Raw genomic sequence first — 25,006 nt, 5'->3', positions numbered from 1 at the left:
TAAGATTTAATGTTTCTCCACCTGAAAGATTCATAAGTGGTCTGTCTTGACCTGTGCATCTAATGCTTTTGCAGATTGCTGAAAAAAATATTATCAGCATAATAAATGAATGTTTTATAATGCTGCTGCTTTAAACTTCAAGCAGTTATAGCATTTTACAGGATAATAGGCGTTTCCTTATACGTTGTCTAATCTGTTTATAACTTAACCTTCATGAGAATGGTTGTGTTATTCCCATGTGGGGCAAAAAGGATCAGAAATCAAACAAACAATCTAAGATTATAAAACTGCCTAGCATCAAGCTGGGACTCGAAATTTGGTCTTCTTTCAAATTACATGTCATGGCCTGGCCTTTTGTTCTTGACCTGGAAAAGTCGGGTCTAGCATAGCATAGGTAGGGTCTGCTCTGGATAGCTAAGTAATTTGATGATGGGTTTGCTGGGGAATGAGACCAACTTTTGTAATGTTCTCTGTGTAGGTCCACAGTTTATTTTACTTTCAAACATAGAGGTATTGTAGTCACATAATCTCTGATGAGTCGACAGAAAAACAAAACCACAATGGTGTTCTATTATTAATCATAAATGTTTGGAAACATTGTGATATTTTAATATTTCCAATGTCATTTAAGTGCTCTTTATCCATGGTATATTTAAATTTAAGCTGCTCTTAGTAAGGTCACCAGTGAAATTCTCATTTCCGCATTGAAAAGATGACTTTGGGTCCTCCTTTTCCTTGCCTTTTTGCAGATTCTGCAGTTACAGTTCTCCATTATTTAAAAAGTCTCATCTAAATGTATTTCTGGGTGACAGTCTTTTGTTCCTCCCTTCTCTGAACACACCTCCACAGTTTTCTTCATCTGTTGTCCCCAGGAAGTCAGGAAACTCCCAGTCATTCTAGTCTCTACTTTGACTCATCACACCCTTAAATTGTCCTCCAACTTCAGAAGTGAATGTGTTCCAGAGGTCTCATGAGTCATGTTGTCCTCTTTATTTCTATTGCCATGATTGCAGACATCATCCTTTCCGATCTTAGCATCCTTCTCGAGTTTACTGACCTGCCTTGTGACTTACTTGCAACATCTACAAAACTAAGGGGTTCTAAACCCTCCATGTGAAAGAAGCATCCATGGGCCTTCATGTGCTCCTTTCCTCCCACTCCTTCATGAGAACCCACATTAAAATTCCTGAATTTCACCATCCTCTCTCTTCCCATGATTTGTATACACTCTTCCTTTTGCCTATAATCATCTTGCTTTCACTAATCTTCCTTTACCATCCCAATTTTCTCCTGGTTGGCTGCTTCACATTAAATACGATCCAGCACAGGTTTTGCTTCCTTCAGTGAGTCTTCCCTAAACAGCCTCTCCCCTATGGCTACAGCCCACAGTGCCTGTGGAGGGCATTACTGACACATGTGGTTCTTCTTCCTCCTTGGCACTATACTTTCCAGACTCCCATGCAGTTATTACAGTTATGTGATCACAACAGATCACCCAACTCAGGACAATGCTCCTAGAGCTTCTTTTTGCTGTCTCCTCTTCCAGGACTCAACACAAACAAATGTGGAAACATCGGAAGCCATGAGCTGATGAGCAGAGCCAATGTAGGGTAGGATGCTTGTTCTCTGAACCACTGCTTGAAGAAAATTTTATGGTTGATTAAGAATGACTTGTTTTGGACTTCACATAATTGAGATACCATGTGCTCTGCAAACTCTGTTGTTCTTTTTCTTTTTATTCAACTAACAGCTCTATGGAAGATCCTAATACCCCACCTTGTATATAGGTTCATATAAATGTTCCTGAATTAATAAATGAATGAGTGAATAGAAATGCTCTTGTGACAGAAATGGAGAATGTTTCAATGGGATGGTTTCAATTAAGTTGTATTTGATGTCTAAAATCACCTTGATTTAACAAAACAGTACCGTTTTCAATAGGTAATTTTCATATATCTAGGAGACACAGAATACTGCTTTTTTGAATAGTTCAGTTTTGTCCCCAACTTATTGTATATAACAGATTTGAACAAAATACAATAACAATGCTGTAACATTTTATTTATTATTTTTGTAATCTGTTGTATATTTAATAGGAGGGTGGTAATCAGTTTCCTGCAAAAGTTAGATAATCTCCAATGGCTTTTATTACTGTAGACTACTTTGATTTGTAGTATTACATTATAAAGGAGTCACAGTACATGAGGAAAACTTACAAACAATAATTAAATTAGCTGAATGGCTTTGAGTAGGCAATAATCAAATTTCAAAGCTCAAATTATGAATACATAGTGTCCACATACTATTTATATGACAGTCTAATTAAGAGACATAATGTTGACTCTAAGAATGAACCACCCCTTGTATGATTATAGGGGACTATAAAAGTGGCTGCAATCTATGGACTATGTGAGAAAAGGAACAGTTCTCCATTGTGGTTATTTATGCCTGTGTAAGATTAGAAATAGAATGTCAATTTTCATGACTAAAGGTAAGACTAACTTTTATTCAATAATTTGAACATAATTTATAATTGTATTCAATATAATTTTCTTATTTAAAGAGTAACACATGTATTTCAGATATTAGATGAGTCAAAGTTCTGATATATGAAATAAGTGTAATTGCTCTATGCATGTGATTGTATGTTAATCATATATATATCATATGAATGAATGCCAGTTTGGATTTCAACTGTAAATAGTGGAGATTTTCATATTATATTTGATAATATTTAGTTTCAATATGACCCTAGCTTGTATCACGAATTGTATGAGATAAAATCTTTATTGTAAATCTAGTTCTGTTTGAATTGTTTGAGTGTTGATTGTCCAGAATTCATTAAGAGATATACGAATTGGAACCCTACAAAGGATTTCTCTTTACGTAATGGACTAAATTAATGTATCTTTGAAATAAACAAACAAGTTTGTCTCTTTGTATTGAAGACAGACTTTGAACTACATATATTATTGTGTTAGCTACTTAAAAGAAATCCAATAAAATATTTCCATATGATAATTTAAAGTAACTCTGTGTTCTGAAAACTACAAATGTAATAGTTATTAACATAAATAGCAGACATGCTTAGAGCACAGCTTTCCTTTGCAATCTTACTGTCTGAATCTGAAACAATCTGGGTATAAATAACATAATGTGTACAACTGTACTCAGAGGATTTTTATGATCAATACATGGCTTCAATTGTAATTCCCAATCCTGTGAAGTAACACTGGACCTATGAGAAATCTGCCAGGTCTTTCATTCACCAGCAGATACCAGGGAAACACATTTTTAATGTTGGTTATTGATTTAGTTTAAATAGTTAAGAAAAAGAAATTTATAACAGAAGGAGTAATTCCACCATCCAGTCAAGTTTCTAATACAATATGTGTAGTTTACAAGAATTTAATACAAATAAAATACATAGAGATATTCTAAAATTTGAAATAAAATTTTTGTGATAAAATTGACTCAACAAGATTTTCCTTGTCTGGGGGTCAACTTAGTTAAATTTTTAAATATATCACATTGCAAATAATCTTATCAGATTGAATTTTTATTGGCTGTTACAATAATCACCCTAGACCACGGTTGCTGAGGGCCCGGGAATGGTGCTGGTTTGGATAACCTATGAGAATCACTTGGTCTTCGGGGAGAGATAAAAGACAAGATTTCCTTCAATTTTCTCTGCAGGGAAGTAAAGTGCATTTCTCTCATTCCCTGGTAGAAAGAAAAATGTACTTCATAGGTGTCCCAGTGGAGTGTGTATTGTATGATTTATTTCAACATTTATCTTATTAAGCACTTTTACTTCTGGGTCTCAGTTGTCATCAAATGAAGGACATGGCTTGGTGAGGAGAATCTAAGTGAGCATTAGTTTCCCCTTCCTTTCCATGTGAAACCCTACAAAATGGAAAAAAAGTAGAGCTGTTTCAAAAAGAAAGATTAAATCCAAAACAAGGTGGTAAAGTAGAACATCAGCAACAGACTAGAAATATTGAAGGATTCCAGAAAGATAGGCAGTGGACAGGATCACATCTACAGAGTTAGTTAAATGAGGGAAAGTCACAGAGAAAATACTGTACTGGAAAGAATGGCAGGGAATCTCTGGACACAAAAGTCAGTGGTTATAAGGATAGAGGGATGATCTCAAGCATATTTTAATATTTTTCCAGGAGATTTATCTTGCAAGAAATGCTAAAGGAAATCCTGTGGATTGAAAGGAAGTGACATGACATAGTAACTCAAACCATTGAGAAAAAATGAAGAACACTAGGAATGGTAACTATATTACAAATATAAAACTGTGGGTGTGAGTGTGTATTTTCTTTTTTCCATTTAAAATGTAAAATTGTTTATAGCAATAATTACATTTTGGAGTGTATACCATGCACAGATGCAATATATTTGTATAAATATATCACAATGACAATAATAACATAAAACAGGAAGCTGAGAAATGGAGGTATATTGATATAAAGCTATCATAGTTTACTGGAATTAAATAAACACTAGTCTGAAGTAGATAGTAACAAGTGAAAGATGAACATTGCAATAACTACACTTTGAAAATAACTTTTTTTTTTTTTTTTTGACAGGCAGAGTGGATAGTGAGAGAGAGAGACACAGAGAGAAAGGTCTTCCTTTTTGCCGTTGGTTCACCCTCCAATGGCCACCACGTCTGGCGCGCTGAGGCCGGCGCACCGTGCTGATCTGATGGCAGGAGCCAGGTGCTTCTCCTGGTCTCCCATGGGGTGCAGGGCCTAAGCACTTGGGCCATCCTCCACTGCACTCTCTGGCCACAGCAGAGAGCTGGCCTGGAAGAGGGGCAACCGGGATAGAATCCGGTGCCCCGACCGGGACTAGAACCCAGTGTGCCGGCACCCTAGGTGGAGGATTAGCCTATTGAGCCGTGGCGCCGGCCTGAAAATAACTTTAAGATATCTAAAAAGAAGGCTTCCAATGAATTAAAATAGTATGATGAAAAAATGCTGACTACAAAGGCAGGAACAGAGTGATAGAAAAATCTATGAGACAAAATACAAGTAATAAAATGGCAGCATCATATCAATAATTATATTAAATAGTATAAATAGTGTGCAAATGCTGTAATAAAAAAAGAGATACAGTTAGGTTAATAGAAGAACAAGATTTATTTATGAGAAATGCACCCTAAAATTACAAATAGATTAAAAATAAATGTATGGAAAGGGGCCAGTGCTGCAGCATAGCTGGTAAAGCCAGCATCCCATATATCCTGGCTGTTCCACTTCCAATCCAGCTCCCTGCTAATGCGCCTGGGAAAGCAGCAGTAGATGGCCCAAGAGCTTGGGCCTCTGCACCTACATGAGAGACCCGGGGAAGCTCCTGGCTCTTGGTTTCAGATCAGGCCAGCTCCTTTGTGGCCACTTGGGGAATGAACCAGTGGATGGAAGATCTCACACCCTTCTCTTTCTTTGTCTCTCCCTCTCTCTCTCTGTAACCATGCCTTTCAAATAAAAAAAAATACATTTTTTTTAAAAAAAGGTTTTCCATGCAAACATTAAAGATAAGGGATCCAGAGCAGCTAAATCAGACATAATAGACTTTAAAACAATAATTATTAATGAAGGTAAGAAAGAAAGGTTCGTGGTGATGAAAGAGGAAAACAAAAGAAGGACAGCTATTGTAAAAATGTATGTACCTAAGAACAGAGCCCACTCCCCGACCCAAGAAGTGAATCCTGACAGAGATGAGAGAAGAAATGGATAATTGAACAATTATGATTTTTTCTTTTTTTAACTTTTATTTAGTAAAAAAATACAGCTTATGGATTACAACGGCTTTCCCCCCCATAACTTCCCTCCCACCCAAAACCCTCCCATCTCCAGCTCCCTCTCCCATTCCATTCATGTCAAGATTCATTTTCAATTCTCTTTATATACAGAAGATCAATGTAGTATATAGTAAGTAAAGATTTCAATAGTTTGCACCCACACAGAACATAAAGTGTAAAATACTGTTTGAGTACTAGTTATAGCATTAAATCACAATGTACAGCCCATTAAAGACAGAGATCCTACATGTGGAGTAAGTGCACAGTGACTCCTGTTGTTGACTTAACAAATTGACACTCTTGTTTATGGCGTCAGTAATCTCCCTAGGCTCTTGTCATGAGTTTCCAAGGCTATGGAAGCCTTTTGAATTCATCAACTCCGATTTTATTTAGACAAGGTCATAGTCAAAGTGGAAGTTCACTCCTCCCTTCAGAGAAAGGTACCTCCTTCTTTGATGGCCCCGTTTTTTCCGCTGGGATCTCACTCGCAGAGATCTTTCATTTAGTTTTTTTTTTTTTTTTTTTTTTTTTTTTTTTTTTTTTTGCCAGAGTGTCTTGGCTTTCCATGCCTAAAATACTCTCATGGGCTTTTCAGCCAGATCCAAATGCCTTATGGGCTGATTCTGAGACCAGAGTGTTGTTTAGGACATCTGCCATTCTATGAGTCTGCTGTGTATCCTGCTCCCCATGTTGGATTGTTCTCTCCCTTTTTAATTCTATCAGTTAGTATTAGCAGACACTAGTCTTGTTTATGTGATCCCTTTGACTCTTAGACCTATTAGTATGATCAATTGTGAACTGCAATTATGATTTTAATATTCCTCTCTCAGTAACTGATAACAAAATAGAAAATTTCTAAAAATATAGAAACAATTTTACACAACTGGACCTATAACATATTCCAAAACTTTATCAAACAATAGCAGAACACATAATCTTTTCAAGTGTATATAGGGCAATCTCCAAGATAGACCATGCACTAGTCATGAAACAAAATTTGGTAAATCCATACTTCAACTTACATCAATTGCCATCATAAAAAGTATGTTTTCTGACCATAACCATATTGTACAGGAAACCAACAACAAAAAGAAATTTGGAAAAAAGCCCACATACTTGGAAATTAAACAAAACACTTCCTAAAGTAAAATGTGAGTCGAAGAATAAGCCACAACTTTATAGGATGCAGCTTATGCAAAGCATTTTCGAATATTTTGTAGCTTTAAATGATTGAATTGGAGGGGAAAAATATCTAAAGCTGACAACATAATGTTTTACCTCAAGAGGTATAGAAAGAGAGCAAATCAAATCCAAAGTAATTGGAAAGAAAAATCTGAAAGAAAATCACTGGAAACAGTTACACCAAAAGTAGAAAAACAATAGAGAAAAATCAATAAAATAGAAAATTGGTTCTTTGGAAGATGAACAAAATTGATAAGCTATCATTTATAAATTAAATGACACAAATTACAAAAAAAAACCAGGAATCAAAGAGGAGACATTGTTACAGAACTTACAAAAATTCAATGGATTGTAAGGAAATTTCATGAATAATTTTATGTGAACAAATAGACAATAATGAAACAGAAAAATTTCTCAAAACCACAAATTACCAAAATTTAACTCAAGCAAAATTACAAACTCGAAAGTTTCATAAAAAATAAGAAAATTGAATTGGTAATTCAGTATCTTGCCAGAAGGAAAAATCAAAAGCCCATGCTTACAGGGCTGCCCTATCAAACACTTAGGAAGAATTACAGAAGTCCTGCCACTGCAACTGGGAAGCAGGAGCAAGGACACAGACAGCATCATTCTGTGGAGATTAGCTTCTGGCCACTGACACCAGGAGATTTTACAAAGAAGGAGTGTTGGCCTCTAGTAACCAGTCTCCAAGCTCCCTATCCAGGGGTGGATTCTCTGGCCCAGCATCCCTTCGGCCAACACAGCTGACTGAAGCTGGCTACCATGACATACCCTCTGCTCCAGCTTCCAAAAATGAGACCTTGAAACTACCTTTATTTCCTGTCTTAGTGACTGTTTTCGGCTAAGTGTTGGGAGAACAGCAATTGATCAAGGTAACTCATGTTAACAAATAAAAAGTCATTAACTTCCTATAAGGCATTTCCTTAAGAAAAAAAAAAGTGAGGGGCAGGTATTTGGTAGAGCTAGTAAGGTGGCTGGGTTGGGGGCAGCCGCTGTGGCATAGCAGTTAAAGCTGCCACCTACAGTGCCAGCATCCCATGTAGCCACCAGTTCAAGACCTGGCTGCTCCACTTCCAATCCAGCTCTCTGCTATGGCCTGGGAAAACAGTAGAAAATGTCTCAAGTCTTTGGGCCCCTGCACCAGCATGGGAGACCTAGAAGAAGCTCCTGGCTCCTGGCTTCAGATTGGCTCAGCTCCAGCCATTGCAGCCAATTGGGGAGTGAACCAGTGGATGGAAGACACCCCCCCCCCCCCGCCTCTCTTCTGTGTAACTTTGACTTTCAAATAAATAAATAAACAAATCTTAAAAGAAAAAAGTTGGCTGGGATGCCTACATCCCATATCAACGTGCCCTGGATTTGAATTATAGCTGTGCTCCTGAATCCTGCTTCCTGCTAATGTGGACCCTGGGAGGCAGTGTTGATGGCTCAAGCAGTTGAGTCCTTCCGACCTAGGTGGGAGACCAAGATTGAGTTCCTGGTGCTCCACTTTGGTCTTGCACAGTACAGAATACTGTGAGCATTTGGGAGTGAACCAGAGGATAGGAGCATGTTCTCTCTTTCCCCTTCTCAAATAAGTAAATGAAAAGTTTTAAAAATTTTTTTTAAAGATTTATTTGTGAGTCAGAGTAACAGAGAGAAAGAGAGAGAGGTATACCATTCGCTGCTTCATTCCCCAACTGGCTTCAATGGGCGGAGCTGTGCCAATCCAAAGCCTGGAGCTTCCTCTGGGTCCTCCATGCAGGTTTAGGGGCTCAAGGACTTGGGCCATTTTTCACTGCTTTCCCAGGCCATAGCAGAGAGCTGGATTGGAAGTAGAGCAGCTAGGTCTCGAACCAGTGCCTATATGGGATGCAAGCACCGCAGATGGCCGCTTAACCCGCTAAGCCACAGTGCCGGCCCAACAAAAGGTTTTAAAATGCAGGATTAATGTACCTAAAATGCTTGGCATAGGCAAAGGGTTCAGCAAAAGTTACTCTTTTTTATCCATCCTTCTCATTCTTTCTTTTTGGGTTTTTCTAAATGTATCATCTAATTTAACTCAATCATAGCAAGGTGTGCAGCTGATCCCACAAGTATGCATCTTTGTACAAGTGATGAAGTGAAACATCTGTATCCTTCACCAATCTTTCAGCAAGCCACTCACAAGGATTGAGGACTGATGATAAATTCAATGTTTTCCTTCCAAGGAATCCCACTGCAGGGCTAGAATTTATGAGAACTTGGTATCTCAGCTGAAAGGCTTTGAGAGACCTCTCTGTTGTTTCTCAATATCATCATGGCCACTCTACTTACCTTTAAATTCAGCCCAAGCTCCCACCACAAACTTATATTGAGTACTGCCTCTGTCAGGTTTTACATCTATACGGCTGGGTCTTGTGTTGGAGACAATCAGGTGAATGTGCTAAGTCACAGCCTTGAAAGAATAGTTGGTCAAAGGAAGATTGTCAGTGCTAAAGGTTGCCCTGTGCATAATAGTATTAAGTTTGAAAATAAGTTTTGGGTGATTTTGTTTGTTTTTAAATGTTACTTATTTTGAGGGTGAAAGCTGGGGAGGGTTAGAGGTTGGGAAGGAGAGACAGTTTTCATTGGCTGTTTTGCTCCCCAATTGCCTGCAGTGGAAACTCCACTCAGGTTCCCGACGTGGGTAGCAAGAATATAATTTTTTTTAATCTTTTTCCATCCTTTTATTTAATGAATATAAATTTCCAAAGTACAGCTTATGGATTACAATGGCTTCCCCCCCATAACGTCCCTCCCACCCGAGAATCTAATTTGAACCATCACCACTGTGTCCAAGGATCTGCATTAGCAAAAAGCTGGAATCAGGAGCTGGGAAACAAACCCAGGTTTTCCTGTATGTGACATGGATGTCTTAACCAATTAAGCTAAAAGCCCAGAAACCAGTGTTTTTGTTTTGTCTTGTTTTTACTTACTAACCTTGTGACCTAAACACAGGGAGAGCAGCTTTAGCAGCTCTCTTATCTGTATGTAAACATAAAAAAGCCTCAACCATTGTGCAATTGTGTGCAACCCACACCCTCCATTGCACACAATTTTCACCTATGCCATTGATCAACAAATGCAGCCCTGGTCTTTGAAGATAAGTCCCTCAAACAAAGCTGAGGGTACAGAAGCTTAGAGCAGTAATTGTGGCTTATGTTTAACCTGTCATATTTATTAACTAATCCTAAACACTAAAGCATGAGTGCGATTAATACTGTTATCCACAGCATACAAGACCTGAGATTTAAAAAGACTTCATCCTATGTCTTCAAGTCAGAGTTAGGATTTATCCATTCTTCCAAAGCATCTGGAAATAGAAGTTTTGATGAACACATTATTTCCAAATCAAAGAAGTCCCCAAAAGAAGGTGGGATGGAAAAGCTGGTCCAGGGGCCTGGGCTGTGGGCTAAGCCCGGCCAGCATCCCATATGTGCACCTGTTCAAATCCCAGCTGCTCCTCTTCCCATCCAGCTCCCTGCTAATGGCCTGGAAAAGCAGTAGAAGATGGCCCAAGTCCTTGGACCTCTGAACCCATGTGGGAGACCCGGAACAAGCTCTTGGCTCCTGGTTTTGGATTGGCCATTTGGGTGAGAACCAGAGGATGGAAGACCTTCTCTGTGTTTCCCCCTCTCTATAATTCTCTCAATCACATACATATATAATGCAGGTTCAACAGCTTGAGTTGGAAGAACAACTTTAAAAATCTTCCCAATGTACCCAGTCTCCCTCTCCCCCTTCCCCTCCCTCCCCCCCCCCCCGGCCCCCACACGTGGCTGGTGGCAGGGCAAGGAGGCGTCTAGAGTTTTTTGGCTGTAACAGATTCGCTGGACTCGCTCTGAGCAGGCCCCAGGTGTTCATGGCTGCAGCTGCAGGCAGCCGGACAAGCAAGCTCCGCCGTCCATACAAAGGGGCGAGGCCCAGCAGTAGCGGCGTCACCGCCCCCTTGCCCACACAGATAAGAGGGCCGCCGCGTTTCTGCCTCCTCGCAGCGCCCCGCCTGCATCCTGCACTACAAGCAGCCCCAGCCCGAGAACTCCTTCCACAAGTTCCCTCTGGCATCTCAAAGAGCAAGAGTTTCGCAGCCAGCCCGGAAACCGCGTAGGGCCGGAGAGGTCTCGCAGGGACCCGGCGCGGACCCGGCGCGCAGGTAACCGGCAGACGGCGCCATTGACCGCGCTTTCTTGCCGCAGGTGCCCAAGCAGGTGAGGAACACCTGTACCAGGTGGTGTCCCAGGTGGGGTCAATGAAGCGCAGCCTGAGGAAGATGCTGCGGGCTGGGGAGAAGTCGCCCCACGGCGTTGACTACCAGGACGTGGAGAACAACAAGGACGACTCCAAAAACATTGAGGTACCTTGGGCATGCGGAGGTCGGGAGGGACAGGTTCTAAAGTCAGGGCGGGGATCTGGCTCAAGGTATCCCTGTGGGCAGCGCAGGTCCTTCTAGGAGGACCAGAAGCGGCAAGCGTATGGGGCTATGCCTCGCTTCGGGGTGTGTGCTGGGTACAAAAACAAAACAAAACAAATCAAACAAACAAACAAAAGGAGACATCCTCAATAGTTTGAGGGCCTCTGGGACCAAGCTCGGAACCTGCCGCCAGGCTCGTGTTGTCCTATTTGTTTATTTCTCCATCCTGTTCTTGCCAGAGGATGGGCGGCTGCAGTCGGGAGAGACCCACCCCAAAGTACCCTTGGCAGTGGCAGAATCAGGCGACTGCCTAAGTGCAGGACGTGTCCCTTGGACTCTTTTATAGATTTCCAGTCTGCTTGTCAAAGGGCTGGATCTGGGGGTCTGATTGCTGCTTCAGAGGTGCCCCGAGGCTGAGCATACTTGTTTAATAGAATGAAACAGGGGGAAAAAATAAAGGCAGAGACTGGCCCCAGGAAGCAGGAGGGACAGGGACTGTCCTCCAGGAATGGGGCGATAGGAAAGACTGGAGGAGGAGGGCTGTTGAAGATCGGTGGGTGACTAGCTTCCCGGCGTGGCTAAGGATTGGGATATGGCTTCTTTTTTCCTATTAAGTCTCAGAGCGTTCTGAGTTAGCACCTCACTGATGGCATCCAACCCTACGTCTAAGAACCAGACGCTGTTTGGGGCTCAGAAAACCCAACACCGCATTTCCTCTGATGATCAGCAGGAGAAAAAGAGTCACTTCTTAACCACTAGGGCATCATTAACAGTGACTTTCCAAACTCACACCCGTTTCCACAGCAAAACCGTGTTGCCAGCACCTTATGTACTTCCAAGGGAAAATCGTGGGACAAGCATACACAGATATTCATCTACCTTTCTTTTATTTACAAAAAGATGAAGTCATGGATTTGTACTTTAATTTATTCCTGAAATATATCCCAGAAGGTACTATTCACATCAGCACTTTCTCATTCACCTCAGTCTTTATTACAGCTTCATTGTATGGATAGATCAGGATTTATTTAACCAGTCCTGCACTGGGGGGCACCTTGGTGGGTTTTGGTTTTGTTTTCTTTGGCTATTACATACATGATTGTGTGTGTTTGTGAATGGGCATGTGGTTTCTCTGTCCACTGATCCCTTCAAGAGATATGTACAAGTTTAAGCAGAAAATGGCAAATTGCCATGCAAAAGTTACACAGATTGACATCATTGCCAGTCATGTGTGTGAGTCAGATACATAATTCACTCACATCGACAAAACAAACCAGCCTTCTAAGGTGAGTCTTCACACATCCAGACTGAACACTGATTTTGGCCTCCTCCCTGATCTAAGTGTAGGCGTGTGGCTTACTCCAGAGAACCAAGTCATGAGTGGATTTCAACAGTAGGATACTGCCTTTGTAATTAATATGAGACAGGAAGAAATTTCGAAATTTTGAAAATCACCCATGTGGTTTTGCTTTTTGGAGATATTTACAGAAGTATTTCCATACCACAAACATGGTTCTGCATGTTTTTGTTTATTTGCCTTTGGTTTTATTGCCTAGTCATGTAAAGCCATTTGTGTTATATAAAGCTTTTAGAAACTATGTAAGGGCTTGTAGGCAAAGAACATCAGATGTTTCATTTGATACAGCAAGATTTCCAAAACATTCCATAAAATTCTCAGGGTCTGGACTCCTTATAAAACAGCATGTATACCATTGGAAGAGTTTTGAACTCTGGGGCTTTGTTGATGTATTCCTGGTTTTAAAGTTACAGTATATATTTGCTTCAGAAACACACACACACACACACACACACACACAAGGTTTAAAGAATGCCAACAGGATGGAAGGATCATAGAAAACTTACAAGATGAAAAATGTGAAAAAAGAACCTTCAAACTTATGCCTTTATTTTAGACTTTTTCACTTGTTTCATTCAAGAGAGGTATAGTAGTTCAACATTTAGCTTTTCATTTGTTATCATCTCTGACCTTAGTTTATCTTTTTACCCTATGATTGCTTACATGTATTTCATTAAAGCAACCTAAAACAAATGCATTTGATAGTTCTGTTTTCAAGGTCTTAAAATTAACTTCTCCAAAAGTGGTCTAGTCTATTGTGTTTTGAATCTAGTCATATAGTTCAGAATTCTAAAGAATATGAAGTGTTGCTGGTACAACAGGCAACTATATTGAGTGAATATATAATAATTTGTCTAAATGGTATTGTCGGCTTACCTTCAGGACTTTCTGTAAGAAATGTCTTCAGAGCCTGATGACATGCCAGGCACTGAACTGAGGCTATCTAGCGTATCTGGTGTGTTCATGTAAAGTGTCTAGACAATGTTTTGTCATTGTGACTTCAGCTGTACCTTGTGAGTATCTGAAATTCCAATGTTTTCTGAGAGTGGGGAATTGGGTTTGTGTTGATAGCACATTGATTAACAGACTCATTAATTGATCTTTCAGGTACTGAGGTGGTAAATATAATCTTGTTATTATCACCTAAAGCATATGTCATATTAAAGGGATAATATGATTCCAATGGGAATTAACTAAATGCTTTCTTTGATAAGGCAAAACTAAAAGAAGGAGCCTATTTCAGCAAGAAGCCATTTTTACATTTAATCTCAAAGATGTGTAAATTTGGAAATGGTTGGATGCTCACTGTAATATCCCACAGTCACTAAAATTAAATATATCTTATATAGAATTCAGTCTTTTGGTTGATAAGTTATATATCTTTATTTAAGAGACTACCAGAGAAGAGTAATTTTATAGGCACTATTCCATGATAACAGAAGCAAAATTCAAAGCTCAAATTTTTAAAAGCTCCAAATTATTTTATTTTAAAGTGGCAGTTACTAGTTGAATATGCTAAATAAACATAATGTGGATTCTTTATTAACTACATTAAAATATTTAAGAGTAGCTTTTCTGTTCGGTAGTGAGAAATGCCCTGATTATCTTAAAAGAAATTAGAGTTTTGACATAATATTATCATGTATCAAATGTGACCGGTCATAGTTAAAGGTAGAATTAATTTCTGCATTTTCAGAATGTTGTAATTTTACAGTAGGCTACATGAAAATCTATTGTCTTGCACAACATTTTGCTTCTGGTCCATGTGCTGAAGTATTTGTTAAGAAATAACTTTGCAAAACTTTCAGACCAATGTGCTGCTTGGTCACATATTTGCAAATCTGGAAGGAACACTAAGAAACAGTTTTAGTGTATCTGTTGTCACAGGACTAGATGAGGTTCTGTTAAGTTTTTTCCTGTTCATTACATAATTTTTTAAGCATCTAGGGAATTAAAATTCATCAGTTAGTCTGGGATCTTCTGGTGTGTGTAGTAGTCCATGTAGCCTCACATGTTTTTTATGTGGGGATCTTTTTTTTTTTTTTTTTTTTGACAGGCAGAATTAGACAGTGAGAGAGAGAAAGAGAGAGAGAGAGAGGAGAGAGAGAGAGAGAGGTCTTCCTTCTGTTGGTTCACCCCCCAAATGGCTGCTACGGCCAGTGCTCTATGCCGATCTGAAGCCAAGAGCCAGGTGCTTCCTCCTGGTTTCCCACGTGGGTGCAGGTCCCAAGCACTCGGCCATCCTCCACTGCCTTCCCGGGCCACAGCAGAGAGCTGGACTGGAAGAGGAGCAACCAGGACAGAACCGGCGTCCCGACCGGGACTAGAACCTGGTGTGCCGGCACCGAAGGCAGAGGATTAACCAAGTGAGCTGCAGCGCCGGCCAGGGGTCTTGTTTTTCATCCTATTCTCTCTCCTTTCTTCCCTTCCTCCCTTCCTTTTTTCTCATGCTGTAAAAAGTATTTACTTACATGATATTATCATATAAAGTCATTGTATAAATTCAAGCAATGCATGGCATGAAAGATTAAATTTAGGATTTGGATTCAGAACCGCTTTGAAATGAAACAGCATTGAAGAGCGTGAATAGAGTGTGCTATGTCAATTATGTTAACCTTATGAATATAAAGTAAACTGAAAATAGATCTTTGCGAAAATTAAAAGTGGGAAGAGGAGAAGAAGAAGGAATAAGGGTTGGAGTGTGAGCGAGAAGGAGGGTAGGGTGAGAGGTATTGCTATGTTCCTAAATCTGTATGTCTGAAATACATGAAACTCGTATCCTTAAATAAAATTTTAAAAATAAGAAAAAGAAATCAAAGTGGAGTAAAATGTACAAACACAAGAAGGCACAACACACTTTCCAATAACTGTCAGTGGTATGAGATCACCATACATTTTCTTGTGTTTAGAAAACCCATGGTGGGCTCTCAAGAGAATGAGAGGCTGGACTGGAGGGTGTTTGCTAGCCATCACGAAGCCTTAGGAAGGCTTACGGAAGCCAAGTGGATTGGGAGAAACAGAAGGAAAAAGGAAAAAGAGTTCACTTTCTTTGAGCCTTGTGGAGCTTAAAGTACAGTGGACCTTCCAGATGAGGCACACGCATGCCAATTCAGTGACTTGGAGGCATTTGGCCTCAGTCTGTTTTAAGCCAAAATCTGCAATTCAGCTTTGACTTTGACTTTACCTTTCACAGCCAATTATTAGAATGCCAAACAATGTCATTTCTGGCATCTCTGACCAGGTGTGTGATCTATGGTCCATTAAATATAATGTAAAAATATGAACAACAGAATAAGGCTTGTTATTTACATTTATTGATAATACATAAGTATTCACTTTCAAATATAGGAAAGAATTCTAGAAGCAACTTTGAATAAAAATATCATCAGTCATTTGATATATAGTTAAATACTACTCTATTTTTAAATTATCAGTTTGAAAATACTTAATTTTTTGTGTGAAGCAAATATTAAGAACTTTAAAATCATTGAATAAATAAATGGATGATCAGTTAACAAAAATATTAAGATGATACATATTTAAGTTTAAGAAAAACATTATATACTTTTTGATCCAATATATTTACAAAAATTAAATAATAATGCAAAGCAGGATAACAGAGACAAGCTTATAACACAAAGATTTTTGTAAAGTTTTCTGTAGTAAAGCTAATAACATTGAATAAAGTGATTTTTAAAGATTTACTTAACTTTTAGTAATGCTATTTAGACAATGAGCTTTCAATAAAAAGTCTTATTTGGCACTTTGTCATATTTTGAGAACAAATCCAAAGCAGTCAATGCTGTCACCTCAGGATTCTATGCTGAGAAAACACAATGTCAATTGTGACAAATGATCTTCAATCCCCACTTGGTAAAAGATAAAAAAATCAGAAAGAAAGAAAAAGAAGAAAGTGTCAGAGAAAAGTGAGCGATTCACAAAAGCTTTCAGTCTTGCACTGATGTCAGTTGCCATGAGCCATAACTTCATAGGCTAGGGAAGCAGCGACAGTGCTAAACTGTGCTGAGCCTGCCTGTGATGTCTGCTGTTATGCTTTGTAGTATCTTGTTCTTTTGCACAGTTCATTCCATGAGGGTGGTTTTTGACCTTAGCTTCTGCTTTTACTGCATGTTGAATTTTACCATTCATCATACAGCCTATATATATATATATATATATGTACCTGGTGTTCAAATTCTTAATTTGCCATTTAGAGCATACCTTTGGGTGAGTGATTCAACCTGTCATGGCCTGACAGTTGGCCTTAGGTGTGCACACTGTACTGCTAGCCTTCCCTATGTGCAGACAGCAAAGAAGTGCTTATTCTGCCCCAACTTGGCCTGGTACAGCATCCCAGTAGTCAGAAGAGGGGCTACTCATTTCTGGGGTGAATGGACAGTTGTTCTAGATTACTGATTAAGTGAATTACACAGCAGTGTCTCAGAGGGATTCAAGCTTTGATATATGTGGGAACATTAAATGGGGCTGACTGGAGACAGGAAGGCCACAGAGGGGCAGGAGTTAGATTCATTGATGTTAATAATCCTTGCATTCATGAAAACCTGTTCATCTCACCCAAACCCCTCATGCATTTAAGTATTCTTTTACCAAGCAAAGCGAATTGCTCTATGTATTTACTTGGTTCTCAGATTGTAACCCTTAGTTTATTTTGAAGTTTTCTCAACACCTTTATTTCTTCTACAGCACAGTATGATCAGAATATCAAAACTTTTACTTAATGTATTTGTCAATGGTTATGAATTTGTTTTTATGTCTGTAAGCATTTTGTATTCTTTAAGAAAAATTATCATATTGTAAGCTTGATAAATTGGTTTGAATTATGATACACTTTTTAAAATGATTTATTTTATTTATTTGAAAGGCAGAGTTATGGAGAGAGAGGGAGAGTCAGAAAGAATTTTCCATCTGCTGGTTCACTCCACAATGGCCACAGTGGCCCAGAGCTTGGCTAGGCCAAAAGCAGGAACTTGGAACTCCATCATGTCTCTCTCATGTGGATATCAGGGACCCAAGGATCTGGGGCATCCTCTGTTCCTTACCCAGGCTGGGTCAGAAACAGCTGGATCAGAAACAGTCTGGATCCAGCAAACAGCTGGATCAGAAGTAGAGTGGCTGGGACTTGAACCAATCCTTAAATAGGTGACCCAGGCTGTGGCTTATACCACTGTGCCTCAATGTGGGCCCCAATGATGAATTTTTAGGGCTATGAAATGACTCTCTTGGTACGTTCTGCATAACCTTCTATAAGGTAACAATTTTTTATAAAGATTTATTTATTTGAATGGCAGTGGTATAGAGAGTGGCGTGAGAGAGGGAGGCAGGAAAAGAGGGAGAGTGGGAGGGAGGGAAGGAGAGAGGAGGGAGGACACTTCCATCCGCTGGTTTGCTTCTCAAATGGTCACAACATTTGAAGCTGGGCCAGGTCAAACACAGGCTAAAGCCAAGAACCAGGAACTCCATCTGGGTCTCCCACATGGGTGTTATGGGTACAAGTGCTTGGGCCATCATCACCTGCCTGTCTAGGAACATTAGCTGGATTAGAAATGGAGAAGCCGAGACTTGGACTGGCAGTCTGATGTGGAATGCTGGCATTGTTTGCACAGAATTAACCAGCTGAACTGAAACACCTGCCCTAAAGTGAGAGTTTTCTCTTTTTATATATACCTCCAGGTAGATTTTGAAGACAATGAATGGGGATTCCAACAGTCTACCAAGAACCGAAAGAAAGTAAGCGAAGATGATGAGAACGTCTCTCCTCTGCATCATGCCGCAGCAGAAGGTCAAGTTGAACTGATGAAGATGATTATCAGTGACTCCTCTTGTGAAGGTAACAAAATATCACTATGAGTGCTCTGTAAGTTTATCATCCCTTCAGTTTCATTTGTAAGAGGGGTATGAAGTGAATCTATAGGGCAGATTAGTGCCAGATTATGAAGAGCCGAAATATCTCACTGAGGAATATATATATATAGGTGTACCCTATATATGGGTACACTTCAGTGTTTTCCACTGAAATATTTCAAAGGCTTGTGCAGAGATCTGGGATACCCCACAGCAAGCACCGACTTTCATTGAATTTTTAGATAGGTCATAAAAATTCATAAACTTTTAGTGTATTCTTCTACACTATTTCCATTGATGTTACTCTACATTTAAATTGCTTATCATTGAATATATTTGACACTTCATCCTTCTGAAAAGTAGTCATGATGATACCATGTGGACTTGTGGAAGCTTGAGGGAAATAGTAGTCATATGGAACCTAACAAAGTTCCTGACACATAGTACTTGCTTTTATATAATCTCAATGTTTTATCACAGTTTCCATTCCACCATCTCAATCCTGTACATCCAGATTTGTTTGAGAAATTCATTTGTAATTTGTAGATGATGAGAGAAGTGGATGCCATAGAGACTTAAGACTTAAACAGTCTCTCTCAGAAAGAGAGAGAGAGAGAGAGACTGACCTTTAATTCTTCAACATTGCGGAAGATGGATTTAAAGTGGAAGATTCATCGAAAATAGATTTTAGAAATAAAGAGATGAGAATCCACCAGGGTTGTGAAGTTAGAAAGCAGAAAGAGATTCAAGAGATATTTGAATATAGTTGCAAACAGTGTTTGAAAGCAGAATAAAGGTGAAAAAATATCAAGGAGTTGGACTTTAAGATTTCTAGTCCAGAAATAATGCTAGTATTATAACCATCTTCCAAAAAGGCTACATAGAAGAAAACAGATAAAAACATGAGTAACAGGATGTGATGAGATTTGGACATACTGCATTTAAAAAATCCAGGGAATATCTATCTGAAAACATCCAGAACATAACTAGAAACACAGAAGGAAAGGATCCATCCCTTGGGAGCCATCACTGTATAGAAAGTAGATGAGATTATGGAAGTGCCTTAAAATGCTTTAGGAGACAATGCTAGCCAAGGTAGGTAAGAGTAGGGCAACAACATTAAGAGATGCATGTCAGAGGAAAAGCTAGAGAAAGGATGAAGAGGGTGATGGTTGAGACAGCGATGATACACACGTATCCCAGGGAGAAACTATTGAAACTATTGAATCCTATGAGTTAGAAGGATCAGTTGCCACAAAGAGATCAAGTAGGACGCAGATCATAATAACTTATACAATACCTTCCTGGCTGTGCGATGTTGGAAAGACTTTTTGTTCCTGCAGCCCCCAACATGTCATCTTTTGGTGAATTGGTCATGGTGATATATTGAAGGCTTGTGTGAAATAATTGCCATGTGGGAACTAGTAGAGTACCTGCCATATAGTTCTTGATTTTGTTTAATCTCAATATTTTACTACAATTCTGCAGTTCATATGCAAATAAAAACATGTAGTAATGAGAACCTACTTCTTCTATAAGCTATAGATGGAAATTTGACAGAAAAAGTCAGTGCCATACTTCTATTCAATATTTCATGAGAACTGAAGCTCTAGTTTTAGTTTTCACAAAGAAGATGCAGCCAATGATAGCAGCAGTTGGCACTGTGACTAGACACTCAAGAAGTGTTGAATACAGGCCAAGCAAAAATTTAATCCACATTTTGGCATCTTTTTCTAGTGCTGAATGTAATGGATGATTATGGAAATACCCCTCTACACTGGGCCACAGAAAAAAACCAGGTTGAAAGCGTTAAGTTTCTTCTCAGCAAAGGAGCAAACCCCAATCTTCGAAACAGCAGCATGATGGCGCCTCTTCACATAGCGGTGCAGAGCATGCACAATGAGGTGGTGAAGGTGAGGCTGCTGGCAGTTCCCAGTGCTGGCCATCTGAGCAGGGCCAGCTCTCCAATCTGGCTCTCTCTGCTTGGGACAGCATAGTCATCCTAAGTCCCCAGGACAAATGGAATGTGACGATGACAACATGTGCATGACTTCCCACCAAGTGGTGATGATGATGATGACGATGGCAGCTCTGCCTCTATCAGATAGTGCTTATCTACCAAGAATTCTTCCAAGAGCTTTGTGTTTTAGTTCATTAAAAGTACTCATTGAAAAAAAAACTAATAATACTATTATATTATATTTAGTAAGACTATTATTTCATAGCTGAGAAAACTGAGACAGAGAGAGAATAAAATAACTTGGTTCATCTCCTGTAACTGGTGAAAACAAGAATTAGTAACTTTGTTCCCATCTTAATGTTCTCAAGTTCAGGCCCTACCACATTAGTACCTAACTGATTTAATGACTTAAAGGTGGAGGGTGATGAATGCCTTGATGAAAACAGTAAAATAATTGTGATTTGATGTTTTTGTTAGCCTGAATGATTGACACCATGACTAGTTAGCAGAAGACATTCGACACTTACTATTGAGAACTGTCACTGCTTTTCAGTGCTAAAGAGGGAGTTTGCTCAAATCCAGGAAACACTGATAAATGCCATAAGGGTAAGATGTAGGCCAAGGTTTTAAAACAATATCTCAGAGTCTCAGGGGCCCACTAGAAAGCAAATTCAATTCCTTACACAGGATTGCAGTTTACAAATGGGTCATGTGCCAGAAGTTCATTTCTCAGGTAGACTATTTGAACTTAAATTTTCTTGCAGGAAGATTATTGAGGATGATGATTTGACTACTGGGTTCAGCCACAACAAAATCTAATTATCTGTAAGTGATCAAAGAGACCCATGGGCTCCAGGCTTTCCTTAGCTGGAAACCCTTTCAGGCCTCTGACAGCTTGGCTCCTTTAAATCTGGCACAGAAGCAGTGAGGGAATCCATCGTGCCTTGTTGACAGCTCTGTCATAATTCTGAGTGTGTGATTTTGTCACCAAGTGTTCATGTGCTTTTCTTTACCCTCTGGCTGGTTATCTTTGAGGGAAGGACCTCGTCTTCCTAATCTGAGTATGTCCAGTTTTAGCACAGTGCTGGTAAATTTTAGCTATTGAATGAATGAATAAGTGTATGTTTGGGCTGAAGGAGAAGAGGAGAGCAGAGGTATTAGTATCAACAAAGAAGCCTCAGGGAAGTCTCTGAAGAGGTCATTAGGAAGGCTTGTGGCAATAATCTCCTCCTCTTTCCACCTTCTTCTCTCCTTTCATTCCATTCCATTTCTCTAAATTCCAAATGGCTCCAAAATTTTTCTTGAAGATATTAGTTGAGGTAGTTTACTCAGTAAAAGTGAGAAAGACTAAATGTTAATAATTATCTGTATTTCTGGTTTATTTACAATTTCAAAAGCCAATATTGCCTTAATTGATGTGTTATTAAAATCATTAATTCCTTCTCTTGATAAATATATTTTGTACCCACTATGTGCAAGGATTTGTGCCAATTGTGTGGGAGAGGGTTGAGAAAAGACAAAGAAGACATGGTCCCTAGCAATTGATAGGTTATAATCTAGTAGAAGACAAGGAACTCATTTCAAAATCTGCATATTAGTTTTTTTGTAGATTAATTTTTATTTATTTGAAAGACAGAGTAATAGAGAAAAAGATTATCCATCTGCTGGTTCACTCCCCAAGTGGCCTGCCCACAGCCGGGCCAGGCTGAAGCCAGGAGCCTGGAATGCCATCTTTTGCTGCTTTCTCGGGCACTTTACAGGGAGCTGAATTGGAGGCAGAGCAGCTGGGACTAGAAGTGATGCAGAGTAAAGCAGATGGGACTCGAACCCATGCTCATGTGGGATCCTGACATCATAGGCAGTAGCTTACCTGCTATGCTGTAACACTGGACCCCTGCACATTGGCTTTTTGATAATTATTCCCTCACCTTTTTTGTAGGTGTTGACTGAGCACAATGGAACGGATATTAATTTGGAAGGAGAAAATGGAAACACAGCTCTGATAACTGCATGTTCCAAAGATAACAGTGAAGCATTACAAATGTTGGTTAGTTTACTCGTCACGCTTTTTCTTTGTCTTCTTATGAATTCAACCTGAATTATTCTTATTTATAACATTTCTTCAGTTTCTCTCCTTAGGAAAATAAAATATGTAGAGAATAGGTTAGAAAAAATGTTTCTATACGTTTTGCAGGTGTACACATCCCTTAAATCCTAAATGGAGCTGAGATTGCTTACAGAAGACTAACATTACAGAGTGAAGGAAAATGTGAGAAAATTGAAGTATAGACAGGAAAAATTTAAGATGAAGCTTGTGGTCAAAATAAAGAATACAAATGTATAATAAATTCTATGTTAATAAAGACAGGTCATACATTTGACTCTGAGCTTCCAAATACAAACAGGATGAATGTAGTCAATTGCAGACTTACTGTGCCTGTAAAATAAAAGTCAAAAGCAAAACTGCTATTCCCAAGATCAGAAGAAATGAAATTTTTGCAGTGAATTCTCAAAACTGAGTCACGTGGTTTAATGACTAGTGGTCTTTAAAAACATCCCTGAGACCAGAGAGCCAACCTTCTGTCTGGGACGTTTTCCTGGGGTGGCTGAGTGAATACTGGAGGTTCCGGGCTCAGGGATTTATCCTGCTCCAGTGGTGCCCCTCCTGAATATGCTTCCGAAATTCCAGTAAACAGCTCTCTTTCCATGTTGCTTAGCCACTTACAGTTTTCTGGGCCACATTATATATTTTTGTTACTGATTTTCCCTCTATACTGTCTCAGAGAGTAGGAAAATTAAGTAAAAAAATTCCAAAAATATTTGCCTGATACTTAAAAAACCTAAAAATAGGCTTAAACATATTTGCTAGCTATACTTACAGGCAAATTTATGGTCCATAGCTGTCATGTTTGGACCAAAAAGAGGATAAAATAGAAAAAATAAAAATTAACATTCCAACTTAGAATTTAGAAAATGTGGCTTAAATATACCAAAAGAAAATTGGAATGAAAAATAATGAAGTTTAAAACACTTTGGAGACTTTTGAGTCTTATTTCTTTGAGATTTAATTTTTTTGCATATACTGTATGATTGTCTCATTAGAAAATTTTTACTTAACACTATTCTTTAACAATAGGATTTTGTGAAATACGAAGTTTTCAGGTACACAAAACTATTCATATATTTATTTATTTTTTAGATTTGTTTATTTATTTGAAAGGCAGAGTTACAGAGAGGCAGAGGTGCGGGGGTATCTTCCATCCACTGGTTCACTCCCCAGATGACCACAATGGCCAGAGCTGTACCAACCTGAAGCCAGGAGCCAGGAGCTTCTGAGTCTCCCACGTGGGTGTAGGGGCCCAAGGACTTGGAGCATCTTCTACTGCTTTCCTAGGCCATCACAGAGATCTGGATTGCAAGTGGAGCAGCCAGGACTCAAACTGGTGCCCATATGGGATGCCAACACTTCAGGGGGTGGCTTTACCAGCTATGCCCTCTATATTTATTATTTAAAGTAAACTGATGACTGTAGATGACAAGATTACAGGTAGTGATAGTCATACCTTTCTATTTTTTCAAAATTTTTCTGTTTTTAAAAAGATTTATTTGCAAGGCAGAGTGACAGAACGAGAGTGAGAAGTAACAAAGAGAAAGAAGGAAAGATAAAGAGATCTTCCATTCATTAGTTCACTGCTCAAATGGCCGGGGCTGGGTCAGCCTGAAGCTGGGAGGCTGGAATTCCATCCAGCTCTGCCATATGGGTGGCTGGGGCCATCTTCTGCTGTTTTCCCAGGTGCATTAGCAGGGAGTTAGGTCAGAAGTGGAGCAGACAGTACTAGAACTGGTGCTCATATGGGATGCTGGTGTCACAGGCGGCAGTTTCGATAGCTCAGTTGGTAGAGCGGAGGACTGTAGAGTGGACGAGCATCTGTAGGCATCCTTAGGTCGCTGGTTCGATTCCGGCTCGAAGGAGGTGCTTTGTGTTTGTTCGCAATTGATCATAATGAAAGGACTAAGAGTCAAAGGGAGCCCCAAAATCTTTTCTAATGATGAAAGATATTTAAAATAAAACTGAAGTCCAGTCATTTATAGAAAATTGTAGTTGAAAATAGTGCACTCTGACCAAATAAATAAATAAATAATGTTAAGAACAGTTCTTCTAACATCTTTTTAGTAAGAATCTTTCTTAGTAATGAAAGTTCTGATTTTTATTGTTTAATGAGAGTGATGGTGTTTTATTTTGTCTTTTAATTTATTTTTAATGTGCTTTATATAAACAAAGAGAAAGGAGTCTGGAAAATATTATTACTTTATTATTGTAAGGAATTGAGAAGGAATGTGGAAACCATAATGATGTTTTCAGAAATCTCATTAATCCCATTGAAAATGTGTTGA

The 25,006-nt window shown here is 39.1% G+C and overlaps 1 protein-coding gene and 1 non-coding gene across 2 annotated transcripts in view; both read left to right on the top strand.

Annotated features, from left to right (window-relative positions):
- The first annotated feature begins 11,038 nt into the window (after positions 1–11,038).
- TRPA1 (transient receptor potential cation channel subfamily A member 1) overlaps positions 11,039–25,006 on the top strand; it is a 69,643-nt gene continuing 55,675 nt past the window's right edge. The window contains exons 1-4 of the mRNA XM_008255655.4: positions 11,039–11,375; positions 18,481–18,637; positions 20,389–20,564; positions 22,551–22,658. Of these exons, the coding sequence (XP_008253877.3) occupies positions 11,271–11,375; positions 18,481–18,637; positions 20,389–20,564; positions 22,551–22,658 (546 nt within the window). The 5' untranslated portion in view covers positions 11,039–11,270. The remainder of the gene's footprint in view (positions 11,376–18,480; positions 18,638–20,388; positions 20,565–22,550; positions 22,659–25,006) is intronic.
- Positions 24,490–24,583, top strand: TRNAY-GUA (transfer RNA tyrosine (anticodon GUA)). Its single transcript has 2 exons — positions 24,490–24,526; positions 24,548–24,583. It is a non-coding gene; the product is annotated as a tRNA-Tyr (tRNA).

The sequence above is a fragment of the Oryctolagus cuniculus genome, chromosome 6, assembly GCF_964237555.1.
Source record: "Oryctolagus cuniculus chromosome 6, mOryCun1.1, whole genome shotgun sequence".
NCBI classification, from domain to species: Eukaryota; Metazoa; Chordata; class Mammalia; order Lagomorpha; family Leporidae; genus Oryctolagus; species Oryctolagus cuniculus.
The sequence above is the reverse complement of the archived record's forward strand: the minus strand, read 5'-3'. Positions and strand labels throughout refer to the sequence as shown.